Here is a 19,802-nt window from a genome sequence, read left to right as displayed (position 1 = left end):
CATAAAAAATCTCTCGCCATAACAAAAAGGTGGTAGAGAATTAACACTATGTTGTTTACATTTTAGAACCAGCACATGTCGGGGTAGGGATTCAGTGCTCCGCCTTCTCCCCCTGTTCTAAGCCAAGTTACCATTTTTGCATTCGTATTCCATATCCAGGGAGTCAATTTTTCTGGAATGCGCACGCGAAACAAAGGACAAAAGAAACCAACGACAAAGCTTTGTTTTTGTCGGAGTTAATATTGACTCGACTAAGGAAGCCCCCAGCGCTCAATTTTGTTAATAGTTATCGAATCTAGATTTGTCCAGATTTGAATTGAAGATATAGCGATTCTAACCATCGACCTACTCACTCCAGAGTTGGATTTTATAGACCCATCTGAAAAGGTCTGTCCCATTTTTCGAATTAAACTAAAATTAAGCTTAAAAGTGACAGTTTATCAATTATCGAATAACCCAGAGTAAGATTGCTTTTGACTAAAGTGACAAATCGTTTCAATAGACAATTTCCTCCTATCAAGCTACAACGCCCAGTATGATGATGCCGAGCGATTAGCGTCGTCAAGTGTCTGAGCGTATTGTGTAGTACGTTTTATATTACATATAAGGTGAGGGTTTGATTTCCGCTCCAGTTGTGGAATCACTTCGATTAGTAAAACATCCTTCGCTAGCCAAGTGGATAAGGTTACTTCGGCTAGTCCTTACTTTGTAACGTTAAATGTGACGTTAAAAAAGACGATCCATAACAAATCCGTAACACGAACCGTAAATAATATCTGATTGTTCAATAAACCCCTACTATGAATCCATAGAATAGCTCGGGAACTCCCATAAAGAATAATTTTATGATCCATTACTACGCTAGAATTTTGCATTTTATAGGAAAATATGTTGCGTTAGACATGAGCAAGAAAAACAATAACATTCCTGCTTTTTACCCAATATGACAAATAATCCATGAAGCTTTGGTAAGTAATCCAAAAAAAATATATATGTGTTTTGATCCATAATAATTCAAATTTGCACAATTTTTATCGTGAGGATAATCCATTATTTTGGTCATATGATTTCATTTTTTCCAGATTCTGGAACTAACTTTTGATTCAGATCATTGATAGGACCTAAACCTATTCCATTGCCTCTAGATTCTCAAGATTTATACATTATCTAGAGTGTGACAAAGCAACTTAACTCAATTGGTTGAAGGCTAGATTTTCTAAAACTTGCAGAAATTGTTCCATAGATTCTCCAAACTTTACAGATTCATTTTGAAATGTGGGACGTTTTCCGTGACACCTGGTAATGCAGGACAGATTGAGATATCGAATATTTTTTGAAAAGATGTCTCTTGCTGGATACCTTATGACCGGGTGATTTTTTATTTTTTTTATTGTCACTTGCCTAAGTCCAGTAGTTTCTCAAAACCACCGACCAGGCCACACTAGAATTGTATTGTATTTTCTTGATTGTAAGTGGTCTGACATATGAACTCCTATTGTATTGACTTCTAGGAAAAATCGGAAATTTTCAGAAATTTCCTCATGATTAATTACTGATGGTAAACAGATTGCCCAACTGTGCTTATTCTGCGTCTCGAACGACTCAAGAATCATCAATTTCGATACGTCTTACATGAGATGACCGTGTAATTCAAATTGGAGGTGTCGACAATTCTCACTTCATTCGAAACGCCTAACCTCATACGAGACGCAGACTAAGCACAAATATGTTGTTTATTTTGGGGCCCTCTTTAGCCTAGCGGTAAGACGCTGGGTTCAATTCCCAGTGCCGGTCTAGGCAATTTTCGGATTGGAAATTGTCTCGATTTCCCTGGACATAAAAGTATCTTCGTGTTAGCCTCACGATATACGAATGCAAAAATGGTACCTTGGCTTAGAAATCTCGTTGTTGGTAACTGGAAAGGAAACAAGGAAACGCCTCACCTCATAGGAGACGCAGACTAAGCACAAATATGTTGTTTATTTTGGGGCCCTCCTTAGCCTAGCGGTAAGATGCTGGGTTCGATTCCCAGTGCCGGACTAGGCAATTTTCGGATTGGCCTCACGATAGACGAATGCAAAAATGGTACCTTGGTTTAGAAATCTCAACCGTCTAAGACGAGTTAAGTATAAGACGGTTGAATACATTCCACTAAAGAGCTTAAAATGTTTTTTTCTTGGAAATCTCGTTGTTGATAACTGTGGAAGTGCCAAATGAAGCTGCGAGGTGGCCATGTAATATCAATAAGAAGAAAATGTTTATTTTATGGGCCATTATTCCAGCCTTATCAAGTAAACAAAAGTGATATAAGAACATTCAATAAGATCCAATTTTTCAAAAACACTGCTTTGTTCAAGACATCATTTGTGACACAAAGCAACAGAACTGCAATAAATTTTATAGAAATATTCAGATATTCCAAATTAAAATCATCATAATATGGTATTATCCCCTATGTTCAGTTGAGAACCACTGGTTTTTAAACCACACACTTCCATCTGCCCACCATTCCTCGCGCACGATGATGGTACCGACGTCGTCGATTGCTCCGCCTCTCTGCCGCGCTCTACTCGGTATGAGGTCAAACGAACACCCAAAAGTTCAAAGATCCCTTGGCACATCGCCCTCTCCCTCGAAAAAACACAGGCAGCGATTGCGAAACGAGCACACGAAATTATCGATTTTTGTCGTGCGCTTCATTAGGTTTGGGTAATCTTCCACCACTCACTACGCTTATTCGGCGGAGGTCACTTCCTGCCACAACACAAACAATAATTCCTCCGGAATCAGATGCAACGGGACGCGACGGACAAGCTTCACCACGGTCGCCGAGAACCAGATTGACCAGCACTGCTGCTAGAACCTGCTGTTTCTAGTAGACGACGCCGCGACGCCATTTTCATGTGTTTAGAATAAGCGACGATGATAGTGCTGCATTGATTTTCCGCTCGCTATTCGGAAGCAAATCGTCACTGCCTTAAAATTCTGAGGTCACTAGTACGCGATTAGACGGACGATTACGCGGCGCGGCCCAAGAATGCGCAATTTTCGACAATACGCGTGAGATATGATTGCACTTTATAACTTGTTGGAAGAAGGTGACTAGATCAATGACGGTTCTCTTGATTATGACAATAAACACCAGTCCGCGACGCGCACCACTACGCACTGCACATCATCAATGTCCTCCGCGCTCTGCTCCCGAATCACGTTGTTTCTGTTCTGTTACTACACTACAACTGTTACTGTTAGGTGCTGTTGCTCATGCTTCTTCACTGCCGCTGATTCGGTCGAGTCGAGAGTGAAAACTCGAATGATGGCCTTCTTCGTTGTATTTGCCTTATTTGCTTGCGTGTGAGTGCAGAACGGAGATAAATTTGACCGCTTCTCGCGACTCACGGAAGTAAGCTGAGAAAATGAAGAATGAGACGAAAAACACAAGCGGCATCTGAAAGTTGAGTGGCAAACCACCCGATTGTTTACGGGAACAGCTGATTTTGATTGACCTGTTGTATTTTGTCAACACCCGGTTTTTACATTAAGGTTAAGCTTTATCGCGGTTTTATCACTAAAAATGTCGAAAAGAGGTGTGAAATCTAGTGAAAACACTGTTGAACGTATGGAGCGGATCAACTATCACAATGAGCAGAAAAATATTAAACCAGGACAATGTAATAAGGTGATTATCGTGATTATCGAACAAGGGGATAAACCAAAATTTTTGAATGGATTGTTTCACAGACAAACGAACATTACATTTGGTAGAATTCAAAATTAATTCATAAGAAATTTATTCAATGTTATACCCAAACATAAATAATACAGTGCTGAGCACCACCGACCTACGTACACAGAAAAAATGTTTTTCGTCTAATTTTTTGAAGAACTTTAGTTAAAATTTGAATAATTTTTGACCATGGCACGTGCGTGGGGTCCTTCATGTGCTATATAATAATTTCACATCTCATTTGAACATTTGGCAGTCTTACGTAACAAATTATACTTGTATTACTAGCTGACCCGGCGAACTTTGTCTCGCCAAAAATTGGTGAATTTTCCGATACAATTTTTTGCGTCCACAATTTATCTAGAAAACAAATCGGTTCTTCAGAATGATCTCTCATTTTTTTTACAACTTTGTTTTATACCTGAAGTACCCTAATTTCGCGCACTTAAGGTCTGACGAGTTTGAAAGTTGAAACGTTCATAGAAAAACATGTACAGGGTGTCTGCAAATTATCTGTACAGATTTTGATAGTTTGCTTCTAACAAATCAGAAACAGACAATAATGGACAGAATCGGTAGCTATATGGGCATAATAACTCAGCAGGCTGTAACAGATGTATATTCTGAGAACACTGAGCGTCATTTCATGTATAAAAAAAATAATTCTTTGTGAATGCTTTTTTTCCGGTTTCCGAACAAAAAGGAATTGCCTTCCTGCTCACCCGATTTGGATTGAACAGCCATCAAAACACCGAACATATTATCGAGACATTTGAAATCATGTCACAATCGTCAAAAATGTGTGAAAAGTATCTGTATAGAAACGTGCGGCCATCGTGTTTTTTTTTCCAACATAATCGAAGGCGTACAACTCAGGATACAGGGGTCATTTTAATGTGAACAAAATCGGCTTTGTTTATGTAGTCCTATTATAATAACATTCAATGCATGCTGGTTCTTTAATTTATTCCAAAAAATATTTAAAAACCTGTTTTGTTGTACGGATGATTTGCAGACACCCTGTAGTGCCTATTTGGGAACATTTGCTACTGCATCACGTAGTATAATGATTCTGGGTTCCCAAAAAAATGTTACTTGCAAATTTTGCTGCTACTTATATAAAAAATTAGTAGTATGAATCTAAGATCATTGTATGTTCCTTATTTCGCGCATGAAAATAGAATGGTTCCTAATTTCGCGCAAAAGTGGTCCTAATTTTGCTCATGTTTGAAATTGAATATTGTTATTGGTATGATGAGAAAAAATCAATTGATTAATAGAAGCATGCATCCATTGTTCAAAATATGCAGATAACGGTATGGTATGCTTAGGACCATCTTTGGCGGTGTGCAAGAAGACGGTGTGTGGCGGCGAAGAATGAACCATGAGCTCGCCCAACTCTACGGCGAACCCAGTATCCAGAAGGTAGCTAAAGCCGGAAGGGTACGATGGGCAGGACATGTTGCAAGAATGCCGGACAGCAACCCTGCAAAGATGGTGTTCGCTTCCGATCCGGCAGGTACGAGACGGCGTGGAGCGCAGCGAGCGAGATGGGCAGACCAGGTGCAGAACGACTTGGCGAGCGTGGGGCGTATCCGAGGATGGAGAGATGCGGCCTCGAACCGTGCATTGTGGCGTCAAATTGTTGATTCAGTGTTATCTGTTTAGATGTTAACTAAATAAATGAAAGATAACGGTATCAGACATCCGTCAGTACCCATTATTTAGTCGGAATGGTATGCCCCTATATTTCGACCCTGGAACTTTGCTTAGATTTTGCTTTACTATTTTAGTTCACACAAGTCATAATTTCTAATATATCGTTTCCTTCTGTAATATGAACTATGCTTTAGAAGAATATGCATTGTATGGGCAATGTTTGGCTGGTGTATTGAAAAATAGTTTCAACTTTCGAGACATCATGCATGAAAGTCTTAAATTCTGCTATCTTTCACATAGGACATCTTCAAATATGTGTTTTACATAACGTACATAACACACCTTCAATATTATTTACATTATCAAGAAAGCTGCAATACTTTTACTACAGACAAAGCTCTATGCTTGACTTAAGATTAGCATCGGATTTAAAAGCTATTGCTAACCTATAAGATTTGTCAAGTCAACGACGACTTCGACTAATGTCGGTGGTTATCCGCCAGAAAATTAGATTCTTTATTCTTTATGGTTTGATTCATCAACAGACAACTTAGGTCCTAATGATACTTATCCTATAATTAATACTAATAAAAGTAATTATAATAAAATCATCGTTAATTATGAAACATGGCAGAATAAGCCCTTGTAAAATTATGACGAATCGTCTTTCGGGATAGATTAAAATCAAAACATGGGGCAACCTCGTTGAATGCCCGCTGTAGACCCACCATCGCTCCACGTTGTCCGTAATTCGTTCTTCGAAAAGGTATCCTCAGCATTCCGTTATTTCGCAGTGCCCTAGGTCGAACGTTCAAGTTTACTGATTCCAGAATTTCAGGGCAGTCGATTCTGCCTTGGAGCGTATCAGCAACGACCATGGCCCGTGCAATGTGCCTCCGCAATTGTAGGCTTTCAAGATTAATTAATTGACAACTTCTGCTATAACTTGGTAACCGGAATGGGTTTCGCCATGGAAGCAACCGAAGAGCAAAACGAATGAAGCGGCGTTGAACAGATTCAATTCTTACTGATCCGTTCTGGTAATTAGGATGCCATACAGCGGAACAATATTCCAGCGTAGATCAAACCAGCGGACAGTACAGTGATTTCAAGCAATAAACATCGGTGAAACCCTTGGCGACGCGAAAGATGAATCCTAATGTTCTAGAAGCCTTCTCAATCACGTAAGAGACATGATACTTGAATGTTAGCTGCGTATCTAGAATAACACCAAGATCCTTTACTTCCGTTATACGCATACTTGTCTCATGTTTGCTGGGATTCCCTATATACATGGGACAGTTATGCGTATAACGGCAGTTTATACAGTTCACACGTTGCATCACAATTCCATTGAGCTCGTAGTTGTAAATTATTGGCTAATGTACAGGAGTGAAAGAGATCACGGAACATTTGCTAAGATTGACAACCATCCGGTTCAATGTGCACCAAGCCGCAAATTAATTAATATCTTGTTGTAGGTCCATTGCGTCAGAGATAGACCGAATTAGTGCATAGAGCTTTATATCATCCGCATACGACAGTCGCGGTCCTCGAAGCACATTGTTTACATCGTTGAAATACAAGAGGAATATCAAGGGGCCAAGATGGCTTCCCTGAGAAATGTCTGAGGTTGCCAAAAATTCAGTGGACTGAGAATTGCCTACCGTAACAGACAGTCTCCGTCCGGTGAGATATGAATGGAACCAGCGCAAAAGATAACCAGCAATGCCAAGTCTTTCCAATTTCGCAACCGTGATAGCGTGGTTAATTTTATCGAAAGCTGCAGATAGGTCCGTATATACAACGTGCGTTTGTGCTTTCTGCACAAAGCTGTCGGTAATGCTCGAAGTTAGGCACAAAAGATTAGTGGTCGTAGATCTGCCTGAGATGAACTCATGTTGATCGGCACTCAGATGTTGCTTACAGTGAGATATGAGTGGTTCTGTTATAACTAGCTCGAATAAATTGGATGCAGCGCACAAGGATGAGATGCCGCGATAATTGTTGACATCTTTTCGATCGCCCTTCTTGTACACGGGAAACATTGTAGCGGTTTTCCACACGGACGGAAAAAGTCCACTGGATAGCGATTTGTTGAAAATCAATTGAAAGGGAGCGAGCAGAAGTTCGATGTGCCTTTTCAAGAACGAAGACGGAATGCCATCCGGACCTGGACTCATGGATGATTTTAACTGCGAGTTAGCTCTACGGATCATTTCTGCATCTACGAAAAACGTGGCCCAAGTGATCTCGATTGCAGGAACGTTGTTAGCAGCCTCAGCGATTGTGACATCAGAGATGACTTCGTTACAATAGGTGCTCACAAACTTGTCGGCAAATAGCTGACAGATGGATTGGGGTGTATAGGCCACTTCCTCGTCCAGAGTCATTGTTGAAGGGAGCCCAGCTTGTTTCCTTTGTTCATTTATGTACTTCCAGAACGTTTTAGGCCTGGTCCTCAAGTTTTGCTGTATATTTTGCTGATATTGAGAAAAACAGAGGCGGCTAACAATCTTGTACGCAGAGTTTAATTTTTTGTAGTGCTCACGCAACGATAAGGAACCGTGTTTGGAATAGCGCTTGAGAGCAGCTTTCATTCTACGAAGCTGACGGGTCTGCCAAGGACAACTATTAGGAGCGACGATTTTCTTAGAAACATGTCTTTCAATCACGTGTCCAATAATATGCGATAAAGTCGATGCCGCATTCTCTGCATCACAACCGCCAAGAATGTCAACCCAATCCAATGTAGCAAAGAACTATGATGATCGGCGTTATGGAAATTGTAGATTATGGGCTCGATCGATGCAACAATATTGGCTCGCGTGTTGTTCAGCTTGAATATCAACGAAGGATGATGGTTAACTACTTTAACTAACGGTGATGGAGCATGCAAAATTAGCGGAGCAGCGTCCTGAGCGCTAACAAAACACAGATCCAGGCTGCGATTATTTTCGTTGGTAACGTGATTGATTTTACGTAACGTGGCTGTGCTGTAGTAATCGAGGAGTTTGGAGGCGTGACTGTGTAATGAAGATCGTTCCATATCTATGTGAAGGAACCCGTTGTAGGAGGAACTCCACGAAATTCCTGGCAGATTGAAATCGCCGATAATGATGATTTCGTCCGAAGCATTCGTCATTTCGATCACTGACAAGACTGATTGTGTGTGGGCTTCGATCAGTGTATCATCGCGAACACGATCAGGAGGTATGTATAGTGCACACAGGAACACCGAACGATGGGAAAGCTGGAGGCGCACCCATACTTGCTCGACACATCCCCATAAGTCGTTGTAAATAACTCTGGCTTTCGTTTTTTATTCACTGCGATTAGGACGTCTCCTCCAGTTGACTTGCGACTGTTCATGGGACCACGGTCGCAGCGCAAAACTTCGTATTCAGGCCCAAAGACCTGACTAGATAGGGTACGGGAGTCGAGCCAGGTTTCAGCCAACACAATCACATCGTAGCAATCATAGGACGTGGCAAGAAGATATTGTTCGACATCACAGTTCTTCCCACCGGCGTTCTGATAATATATCAGCACTTCGTCAACGCAAACGAGGTTGGAATCCACAAACGTAATAAAAGCGTAATGACTAATAACGTAATATTTGAAGGTGCTTCTCAAACAAATCTTTCTCTTCATACCTTTTTCCTAGAATTTGGCGAACAATCTATATATGTTTCCCAAGTCGATAACAAATAATTGTTCACATTTTTCTTTGTTTCAAATTGCAGTTTCTTCACGCGGTCATCGATCCAGCATTTCTTCAGAACGAACATGGGGCCAAAGTGTTGTCCAAGCTTAATGATCTGAATCTGAAATACGAAATCAAACAGCAACTGAAACCCCGTGTCATCACTTTCTACCGCACTACTCAGCAGAACTTAACGAAACAGGGCGGCATGACCGAGAAGGTCGTTGACCAAAAGTTTATCATTTATCTTCTGCCTGGCGCGGAATTGGTACAACACGTGAAGGATGACAACCTTGTGGCAAACATTGCGCAACTTCTAGACCATTACCCAGGGAAAACCATTTTTCTTCTGATATTTGGTTTGGTTGCTTATTGTCGAGAAAACCGGGGATGTGTTGGTCGGAAGGAAACGGAGGTGGCTCTCACAGAACTACAATTATCGATAAACTGTTCGCATCAATTGATTGAAACAGCAGATGAGGTTGGCGATTTGGTAGCCAGATTGGGGAAGAGCATGGCAGAGTTGCCTTACAAGCAACAGCAGCAAGCAAAATACAACCAGGAACAACATTATTTGGGCAACGAAAAGAAAGGATGTGTACGGGTGGAAGGCACTGCTGGATTGCATCAATTGTACCAAAACCAATTGATAAAGATTCCATCGGTAACTTTGGAAATAGCAGAAGCCATCATTGAGGTGTATCCGAGTCTAAGTCAGCTGATTGATGGGTTTCGTTTTGCAGCGGATGGTCCAAATTTGCTAGCAGAAATTCCCATCCGTCGTGCAGGCGGGCCGATTACAAGCTCCATCCGACGGATTGGACCTGAATTGAGTAAGAAGATCTACAAAGTGTACAGTAGCGTGGATCCAAAACAAAAGCTATAGGCGTATTTTAGTTGGATTATTATCAATGATTTCTTTCCAATAGCAACATGTGATAGCGTTTTGTACAATAAATCTCACTTAAATTTATTTTTTTAAATCGCCAAAACTAGTATTGATGAATTATACAAATATTCTTACTTTTTCTTTTGTAAATTATTGCTGCTAAAATTAAACATTTTTTGTGTTTGTTTGATACCTTTCGCTATCCTACTATTTGGGTGCAGGGCTTTTTTCGCAGTGGATCCCTCACCCACAGACGATTCTTCCCCTTGGCCTTGTTTGCGTGCAAAAAACTTACCTCCTTTGCCCTTCTGTGGCAAAGGTTTTGAACCACCCTGGAAACGACTGTAATCTACTTGTCCATAATCGAACGGCACCGGCTTGTTCGAATTTTGCTTGAAATCTTTTTGGCCAGCTTTACCTTGCTTCTTGAATTTCTTCTTTTTATTTTTACTTTTCTTACCACCGTTGGCAAAACTATTGTTCTGGCTACTGTGAGCTGACACGTTCCGACCGTCAACATCGTCGTCGTCATCACTGGCTCCCTTCTCGTGGGAGACTTTTTCCTCAATCGATGTGTTGATCTGCATCGGGAACTCCCCCTTGGATAGACGATCGGTTTTTTCCTTCTTCTTAGGGGGTTCATACTTGCTGAAATGGATTTTATCGCTCGTTTCGATCTGAACGAGCTTCCGTTTGGCCTCTTTCTCTTCCTGTCTTCTTTGAGCCTTCAACGGTAGTTTTGAATCTTCGGGTTCTGGTACGACTTGCTTAACTTGTTCTTGTTTGACAACGGGTGTGGGTTTTTCTTCCTCCTCTGGTTCCTGATTTTGGTATCTATTACGACACGTTTCCAAGTGTCTTTCATATGGTGTGTTGAACCGGCGATCTTGGTATGATAGATAAATGGATCCATTTAAACTTTGATTGCTATCCTGGTTCTGAAAAGAAAGTATTGTAAATAAAGATTGAGATCAATAGTTTTCGTATTTTTTTTTCAAAAACTCTTTGTCGAATGCAATTTGCGAATGAATTATACTAAGTATCGAAAAGTGTACCAATTGATCATCATTTTAATCATTACCTTGTAAATATTGTGTATACTTAAATTTTAACCTTTTCCTACGCTTTAAATCCGGTAACCCCACAAAATCTAATGATCTGGCACAAAGATCTAGCCTAATGCGTATCATAACTCGCATTCAATACTGAAGTACATATTCTCAGTGCGCTCTAATAGTACGTTCAGATTATGAGCTATATCACTTGATATAGAGCATCTTGACATCAATGTTTGTACATCTAGTTTTCACTGGGAATAATGCATATGGCATCTCATGTCAAGATTCGCTATATCAAGTGATATAGGTCATAATCTGAACGTAGTCTAATAGCCTATTCAGATTGGGCTATTTATGACTTTGTTAAGTGAGAGGGTATCCAATTATTACGAGGTGTTCAGACTGCAGCAAGATAATATATCTTGACGTTTCCATGCTTCCTCATTTGCACGCTAATACAGGGTTGAATTCAAGGAGAGTTTTAAAATTTAACTTGCGAAATCAAGCATTTGTGTGGCGACAATCGAACATTTTTTTCTGAACAAAGTTTCTACGAAAAAAAATATAACAAAAATATGAAAAGGGATTTTCGAAGAATATTTGAAGCTCTCATTAAGGATAATGAGCGAAGCTACATTCATTAGTTGGGTGTGCCGTTCTTCGGGGAATCAGACTATTCCTCAATTTATGTTTAAGTTTAAAAAATATTTTGATTCTGTACTATGATCGAACGGAGATTTGATAGAAAAATTTAGATACTTTTGGGAATTCTCACAAATAAATAAAAAAGGACGATTGAACCAATTTTCAAGAAATATTATCGAACTAAAATGTATTTCCACCAGTATCTCCATTTATGAAGGGCAACCCAGCAATTTTTTTTCAAAATGGAAACTGAACCATTGCGTTCTACTCGACAATCAATGATACAGCTTCTAACAAAATCGAATCGTGTCAATGTGATATAATTTAAACTGGATGTTGGATGAATATTTATAAATTATATGTATAAACCCATTCAAATCGTACAGTTGTCCCACGTGAAAAATGTTGAAATCCAAAGTATATTAAGCCATTCAAGGAGCAGAATTGAAACAATTTATGAAATCATGTTTATTCATGAAACATATTCGTTTTACAACCATTCCTACGTTTTAAATTGTCTTCCGCATTGGCCCTTGAACTTTGAAAATTTATTCGATTTGTTCTATTAAATCTAGGTTTAAGTTAAATACTTCATGTTAATTCTAGAGAGCATCTGTTTTTTAAACAATTCATGTTGAATAAGTGGAGAATAAATAATTATCATCATTATTTTTCATCATATAAAATGCTTTCCACAAAACCATCACAATCCGAGTTATTCTTCAGCGCTCAGAAGATTTCCATCTAACATGCATTCGACCCTGGTGCGACAGAAAGAGCATGACTGTCAACTACGGAAACGAAATGAAAACAGAGAATTTTCTCTCTGGTAAAGAGAGCGTGACGCTTGTCAGTTTTGTTTTGTTGAATTTCTCCCTGCATTCCAGTTAGAACGGAAGCTCTCTCGTAATAATTGTTCGTAATAAATTCTTTTAGAGGGTATCTTTTGACAGCGCAAAATGTATGGAATATTACGTAAATAATGACATCATAAAGCGTATTTACCCTGAAACGCCAATTATTATGTCATTAATGGCGTAATCTGAATAGGCTATAAAGCTTCACGAATGCATAACTTAATATACAGTGGCCGTCGGACGCATAAATGAATCGATCGAGTTCGGGAGGTCGAAGTAGGTCGCGATTGGAATTGGACGCGAAAATTTTTCATCCATAGTTTCAAGTGTCATAACTTCCAAAGATTAAAATGCAAAAGAGTGAATATTAACGATTGCATCATGACGTCATCGGATACCATATGAGGGCAATGTTTACATTTTTTTTACCCGTGTTTAAATGGGAGTGACTTCTCATGAGGGCAATGTTTACAATTTTTTTTATATGGAGAATTTGACTCGTGCAATGGTCAATAAGCTGAATTTTGTCATAATGGAAATAGTGCAACCTGGGAGCTGCGGACTCGATCAATTCCAATTTTCAAGATATTTTGCTTGAAACTCGCAAATTTACTCTCGGTGTTCAATGTACACGTTACGATTTTCTCACATTGAATTATCATTGTGTTTATCTTTATAAACTTAATTACAAAGATTTCGTCAATTTACTGCATCGCATAAATTAACGTGTCGAATATTAAATTAATTCATACCCTCCACTTATTTTGAATCCGTCGATATATTTAAAATGACGCCAGAAAATTGAAATTTGTTCAAAATGAGCTATATTTAGTATGAGTTGATTTATACGTGTACTCTCTCGGCTGCGCTCAAAATGCACAAATCCTCTCTCGATGCGATGGATACTTTTTGACAGCTTACTTTGGAGATTCTTTGACACTCGTTTTGACTCTATCCGCAGCTCCCAGAGTGCAACACGGCGGTCTTTGGAGGCTATTCCAAACAACACCAAAGCATCTTGGAGTAGAGAACTGGAGAGGAAAGTGCGATTTCACTATGAACTAGGTACTCAAAAACGGCGCTGCTTCAGAAGATAAGTAACTTTACAGATATTTTATGGATGCGTAGTTTAGTTCCACAAAGTATTCCCTCCAGATCCTAGCGTGACGCGAATCATTTTCCTAGTTCTATTCATATTGAAACTTTCTTTCATCTCTATGAAATGCACCGCTTGTGCCATTTCAAGTTTTGTCTCAAAATTGAGGGCGCCTGAAGCCAGTAAATATTTGTTAACCGCCGAACAAAAAATGGTTAAAATATCTTTAATATTTATTTGAAGTTAAGAGTGTTTTCAGTCTGTTTTTGGTGCATTTTTGGTGTTCCTATCCTCAATGATATTTTTCGAAAAAATATGTGCATGTTAATGAAGAAAAGAACTAATCTTGTGTACCGCCGTCGGGGGTGACAATGGGTCTGGGGGGTGAGAATGGATCATCGCTCTTAAGGTCTCTTATATTTTAGTCTTCTTGCCCTCGGATACATTCAATCCATTCGACAAGCTTTCTAAGTAGTTGAAACATGGGTCACTGTTCTCACCCCCATTTGACCCATTCCCCGACGACGGTAGAAGAGTGTGACAATTTTTGTGGAACATATTGGTATATTTTGAATATCATTTTTAGTGATGCATATTATATATCCAGCATCGTTCATTTTAGATGGAAATACGCTGTCTTGGAATAAAGTCGATTCCATGGAATATTGTTGATTTTTCTTAAAATATTCTGCACCATATAAAAATATAAAAACCGATACGTTGGACTATCCAGGTTTTTTACGTGAGCCATAAATCAACTACGGCAATATATACTTTAAACGTTTTAGTTCCACTTCTACTAAACCGTATTAAAACACATAATCCTGAAAAATGAGAACGTAATCCCCGTTAAACTATGAGTAGCTTTGAATCGCGATCAGATAATAATTCTAAGAGTTTAATTAGTACCTCTTCTAACGAATAAGTCAAATTACAACAAGTATAACAGTAACGAAAAAATATGTTTTTTGGCTTCCCGTCATACGTGCCTCTTTCATTTTAGTTTTTACTGATAACATATGCGCTTTTTTATAAGAAGTGGCGTTTGTGCTATTTTGCAAAAAATGGTGTTATCAAGTAGTACTCATCGAGTTATTTAATAGAAAAATGGAAAACATGTATGTTGTAATTTGGCACATGCGTCGCTTTTTCGCATTGTGTCAGTGTAGCCCTCGGTTGGTTCGTCTCTTACTGTCTATAATTTTTTAATAAGGCCTTTACAAATATTTATTCAACATTTTGTCCTACTGGTCTTCGAAAGGTCCCCCCTTGACCTTAATAAAAAATAAATATTAAAATGCAAAAAAATCATATAAAACCAGAGGCGCATCCACGTTCCGAGTCATGGGTAGGACAAATTGGAACTGTCGATTTGGGTTGATTTCTGGTATAAGCTTTAGATCTAATCGATTCGCATAAATTCGTGGGTGTTACAAGCCTAAACATTGGTATGAGAGTAGCATCACTTCCATCCGTTTCCACAAAAAACTGCATCTGTTACCACAGAGGTGCAGAGAACTCTACGTCCTCTCATAGTTGCCACGGGAGGTTTTGGAGCTGTTAGTGTGGAAGGTATAACAGTAGAATTCCGATATTTCACGTTATACACAGAAAGAATTAAGACAAACAGATTAATAAAGGAACGAGCTTGCGATCGAACCCTCGACCTCCTGTTTAAAGGCAGTAGCGGTTGCCACAAGATTAATGAGTTTGTGTCCGGAATCGATGCACATTTTACCAATATTGCCACTACAAGCATAACAGTTACTGCCCCATGTCCATCCATATCAACATCAGACAGATATCCTTGCTACAGAAAATTCATCAGTTCTAAAAATAACTTGAAAGTATCTTTTCGGACAGAATACGGTACATAATTTGACAAATTCCGTAGGGGAAGGTGGGTAGACTTGATCCCCGGGGAGACTTGTGTATCAATAACAACAATAATTTAAGGACTGTCATACAACAGTAAAGTTAAATACTATATTCCTTGGAGAGTCTGTGTGGAAATCGCGTATGTTTATTTATTTTTGGCTGTGATACATCCGAAATCAGAAAAGGGGATCAAGTCTACCCAGTCTCCCCTACCATTTTCAGGACAAATATTGTTTTTCCAAGATTGTGTAAGGATTGCTCAGAAGCATGACATACATGTTTGATTTCCTACGATTATCAAACATTTTTCCAAGCTTCCAGTTGAGGCCATGGATCACAGACATTTGTATAAATATTCAATGGGTTCAATCAATTTATTTGATTTTTAATTCATGGGCTCAATCAATTTATTTGATAATGAACATTCAGGAATAATTATGGATCTACCGATACAAAGCAAACATCCAAAAAATCGTATGATTGTCTAAAAATATTTATGGAAGCTCAGAATTCATCACGGAGCAGATCTGTTTGTGGTTCTTCAGTTTTCGATTCATCATCATTTCGAAGTTTGTAGAAAACCTTTTTACGTGGGTTTCTAATAATCCATTTAACGTACTCTATTTATTATTGATTGTTAGTTTCAGTAACTATTCTTTTACCACTGGGAAACTTCAAAACCAAAGATGTATTCGATCAATTAGTAACCTGGGTTCGATCATTTAGAAGTGTGTCTATTACTCATTCCAGAGGCTGAATTCCAAAATGTGTTGAATGCTGAACTTCTAGTGCGAAGGTTTTCTGCAACTCTGCCTAGTAGTTCGTTGTTTGCACCAATTACAGCAACTAAAACTAAATGATAGATATTTTGTTATCGTCTATTATAATTTATTGCAACTAGCGTTTTAACTTCGTTTTTAGTTGACTTCAAAGAATGACTTGTTAGGCAAAATTGTGAAACAAAGCTTCACGCTAAAAGTCCAGCGTACAACAAATTTTGGAATGTAGCCTGTGGTATGAATTATTGAAAAACTATTAAATGATCGAGCCCGGATTGCTAAATGATCGAAAGCATACTTGCTTTAGACATCCTGAGCGCTATCGGCATTATAAAGCGTCTAAAGTCCTGAAGAACAATCAGAACTCTATTCCTTTAGAATCCCAGAAACGTCTATGCAAGATGAATACACAGCTAGGTGTTGCAGTCTGCCCAATTTATGGACGAGAAGAGGGCGGGGGTGAAAAATTCATTTTCGGTGTAAAACATAAACAAACCGGCTGGCTCTCCCATACTAAAATCCAAGATGGCTGAATCGTGAATTTGGCAGATTGGAACACCTAGTGGTGTATTCATCTTGCGTCTATGATTATTCTAAAGACTCCGATTAACTTTGAAATCACCATGAACGACTTCATATATTCCTACCATAATCATGGGTAGGACAATGCTTGACTGTCTCACCCAGGCAAATTCATGCGTAGGACATGTCCTACTTGTCCCACCCACTCCCGGCGCCACTGTATAAAACTATTCGGATTTGTTAAAAAAAAGGTTTGAAAATCCTCAAAATTACCCGAATTTTATTTTGTTGCCCCCTCAAAATATTATTTTTTGGCAATAAAACCCGAGGGGGAGACAAAATAGTTTTTAAATATTTGTATCGGCCTGATAAAATTTTAAAATAATTTCGCAATTTAAATTTGTTTTTATATTAGTGAGCAATATATAGTTGTTCTGCGACACTAACGATTTTGCTCGATTTATTTTATACAATTTATTTGTTTAATATGTGTAGTTTAGTATTTTTCCACAATATATGCTGGTGAACTATCGAATCGAAAAAATTTAACCTTCCCCGACAAAAAAAATCTGATATTCCACAATGAATGAAAAATCAGTAATGTTGGAAATATTTAAGACATAATATCAATAGATGAAAAAGTAAACATAATTCGAATTCACAGAAGATCATTAAAATATTGTACCAATAGTTATGATGTTATACAATCTGTAAATTTCGTCAGATATCTGCAAACTAATGAGAATAATTTTATGGTCAACGTGAAAGAAAGGCAACCCGAATAGAAAATACATTGTACATAGTACATTGTAAATACTCTTATTGTTGTTCCCATAAACGTACAATAAATTCTATTGACAGAAAAATGTTGACAATAGAGTTGCAATAAATTCTATTGTAGCGGCAAAAATTTATTCGAGAAAAAAAACGATTTTTTTTATTGTTACGGTAACCAACAACTCCTATTTTCTATTGTAAAACTGCCATTTACAATAGGATTTATGGTGGAAAACAATATTCTTGATTGTTATTCTATTGTGGACAGCAATAGAGTTTATTGTAATTACAATTAAATGTATCGTATTGTTGCAATAGTTTCTATTGTACCGTGGACCCCCGATAATTTGAACGGTACCTCATTCAAATTAACGGGGTTCATTTTTAATTTGAACTTCTGGTAACTCTATTTGCATCAGAAAAACTGGTTTCTGGCCGCTCTCTTTGCTGGTTTATTTGATTCTGCGTTCCGTTTCACGATGTTTCATTTTTCTTCTCTCGACTCCACGTGCTAAATGACGTTTGAACCATTTTTAATTTGAACGATGTTCAAACCAACGGGGTTCAAATTAAAAAGTGTTCAGATTAAAAGCGGTCATATTACCGGGGGTCCACGGTAATTCTATTGGACCTTTTTATTCGGGAACACCTTTTTATTTATAGTCAGATTATCAATGAAATATAAATTAATAGGAGACTCAGAACCCCCCGGAATTTTCAATTTTCACCGAAATTGGATTCTGTATCAACTGTCTTGTTCATTTGGCTTAGTCATTGAGAAATTGAATACACTTTTTTCTGCAACCTCTGATGAAAAGCTAAACCTTATATTTCTATCACCAGTTCAGAAGCATAGTTATTTTAAATTGATCACTACATCTTGCTTAAATTAAAATGTTTTCTATTAAAAAAAAAAGGTGTTCTCAAGTTCAATATTAATAACTCGTTTTCAAAATTTGTACTTGTTGTATTTATCATTGAATAATATTTTCAGAACATGTGCATGTCTTTTTGTTATATTTTTATTATTCACATTATAGACATTTATTGTCAGTTGAATTATTTTAATATTATAGATTCAGTGGGGGGCCGAGTTGTGGCCGCTATCGAAATTGGATTTGTCTCACAATCCATACGTTGAGCCTGATTTCGGAAGTGGTGCGCTGTATAGCACATCGCACCACTTCCGAAGTTGGGTTTGACGTATGGATTGTGAGAAGAGTCCAACTTTGTTAGCGGCTATAGCTCGGCTTTGCACTGAGTTGATAATAAATAAATAAAAATAAACAATTATTCACATCATATAATAGGAGAAACTTGACACACATGATCTCCACTCTTTTATTCATTTATTTATTTTTTCGGAAACTTTTTCGATGTAACATGCGAATGTAAGCTTTTATGCATTGTACGCGGAACGACCGCGTGGTTATCGAAATGTCCGATACTGCAGTGCTGGTGAGGAAAAAATATTAAAAAATGAAACAATCAGTTTTTTTGTGCTTTGTGTTGGACATAGGGTGATCGCGCATGTCCGGTTCTGTTGTGCGGGTGGGTAAATTAATAAGAAAGTGAAACAATCAGTGTAGGTTTGTTTGTGTGCGTTATGTATAACGATCGTAGATCGCGTCCATGTTTTCTTCATTAAGCAGAACGATCAGCCGGTCATCAAAATTGTGTTTTGCCTTGTGCGGTAAGCAGAACAATCGGCTGGTTACCGAAATTTTGTTCTGCGTAGTGCGGGTGTGTAAATTAATTAGAAAATTAAAGTTTAGATCGCGTCCAGACATGTTTCCTTCAGGAAGCAGAACGATCGGCCGGTCATCGAAACTTTGTTCTGCTTTGTGCGGTAAGCAGAACGATCAGCCGGTCACCGAAATTTTGTTCTGCTTAGTGCGGCCTTAAATTAAAATTATTAGTTTTGTTTTCATCGATCAAACTACACGCTATACACGGCATACCGTTTACCAAAACGAACCCTGCCACACTCCCTACCCCATATATCCAACATCCCAGTGATTTCTCGTGGAAGTGCAGATGACTCGTCGGCTTCTATCAAAGCGAGAATCATGTCAACATTCTCCTACCCATTCCTCAATTGATCTGAATTCGGACACGGCCGGCGCTGGTATTGCTTATTTTTGGGTCTCCAGTTCTTACACATTGAGGATGATGTTAGTCCCAAACTTCATCTGTTGGTTCTCTGTGT

The 19,802-nt window shown here is 38.4% G+C and overlaps 3 protein-coding genes across 6 annotated transcripts in view; 1 reads left to right on the top strand and 2 right to left on the bottom strand.

The window, feature by feature from the left end:
* The window catches only part of LOC134205024 (protein tramtrack, beta isoform), a 75,532-nt gene extending 72,222 nt beyond the window's left edge, over nt 1–3,310 (bottom strand). For 3 of the 4 annotated variants that reach the window (XM_062679883.1, XM_062679884.1, XM_062679886.1), the window contains exon 1: nt 2,729–3,310. The gene's annotated coding sequence lies outside the window, so the exon portion shown is untranslated. The remainder of the gene's footprint in view (nt 1–2,728) is intronic. The other variant, XM_062679887.1, reaches the window with a different exon arrangement.
* A 142-nt stretch (nt 3,311–3,452) lies between these two features.
* Nucleotides 3,453–10,075, top strand: LOC134205026 (crossover junction endonuclease EME1). The gene is made up of 2 exons (XM_062679889.1): nt 3,453–3,679; nt 9,133–10,075. Exons 1-2 carry the CDS (start codon nt 3,575–3,577, stop codon nt 9,976–9,978), a joined length of 951 nt encoding a protein of 316 aa, XP_062535873.1. The 5' UTR covers nt 3,453–3,574; the 3' UTR covers nt 9,979–10,075.
* Nucleotides 9,984–19,802, bottom strand: part of LOC134205023 (exosome complex component 10) — a 22,650-nt gene continuing 12,831 nt past the window's right edge. Inside the window, exon 4 of the mRNA XM_062679882.1 lies at nt 9,984–10,919. Within this exon, the coding sequence (XP_062535866.1) occupies nt 10,113–10,919 (807 nt within the window). The 3' untranslated portion in view covers nt 9,984–10,112. The remainder of the gene's footprint in view (nt 10,920–19,802) is intronic.

Source organism: Armigeres subalbatus, chromosome 1 (assembly GCF_024139115.2).
Source record: "Armigeres subalbatus isolate Guangzhou_Male chromosome 1, GZ_Asu_2, whole genome shotgun sequence".
Lineage (NCBI taxonomy): Eukaryota > Metazoa > Arthropoda > Insecta > Diptera > Culicidae > Armigeres > Armigeres subalbatus.
The sequence above is the reverse complement of the archived record's forward strand: the minus strand, read 5'-3'. Positions and strand labels throughout refer to the sequence as shown.

Bases quoted from the DNA above. Each gene is read 5' to 3' on its own strand.
- LOC134205026 (XM_062679889.1), top strand. From the start codon at position 3,575: ATGTCGAAAAGAGGTGTGAAATCTAGTGAAAACACTGTTGAACGTATG. The intron at 3,680-9,132 runs GTGATTATCGTG...TTCAAATTGCAG, and splicing joins AACCAGGACAATGTAATAAG to TTTCTTCACGCGGTCATCGA.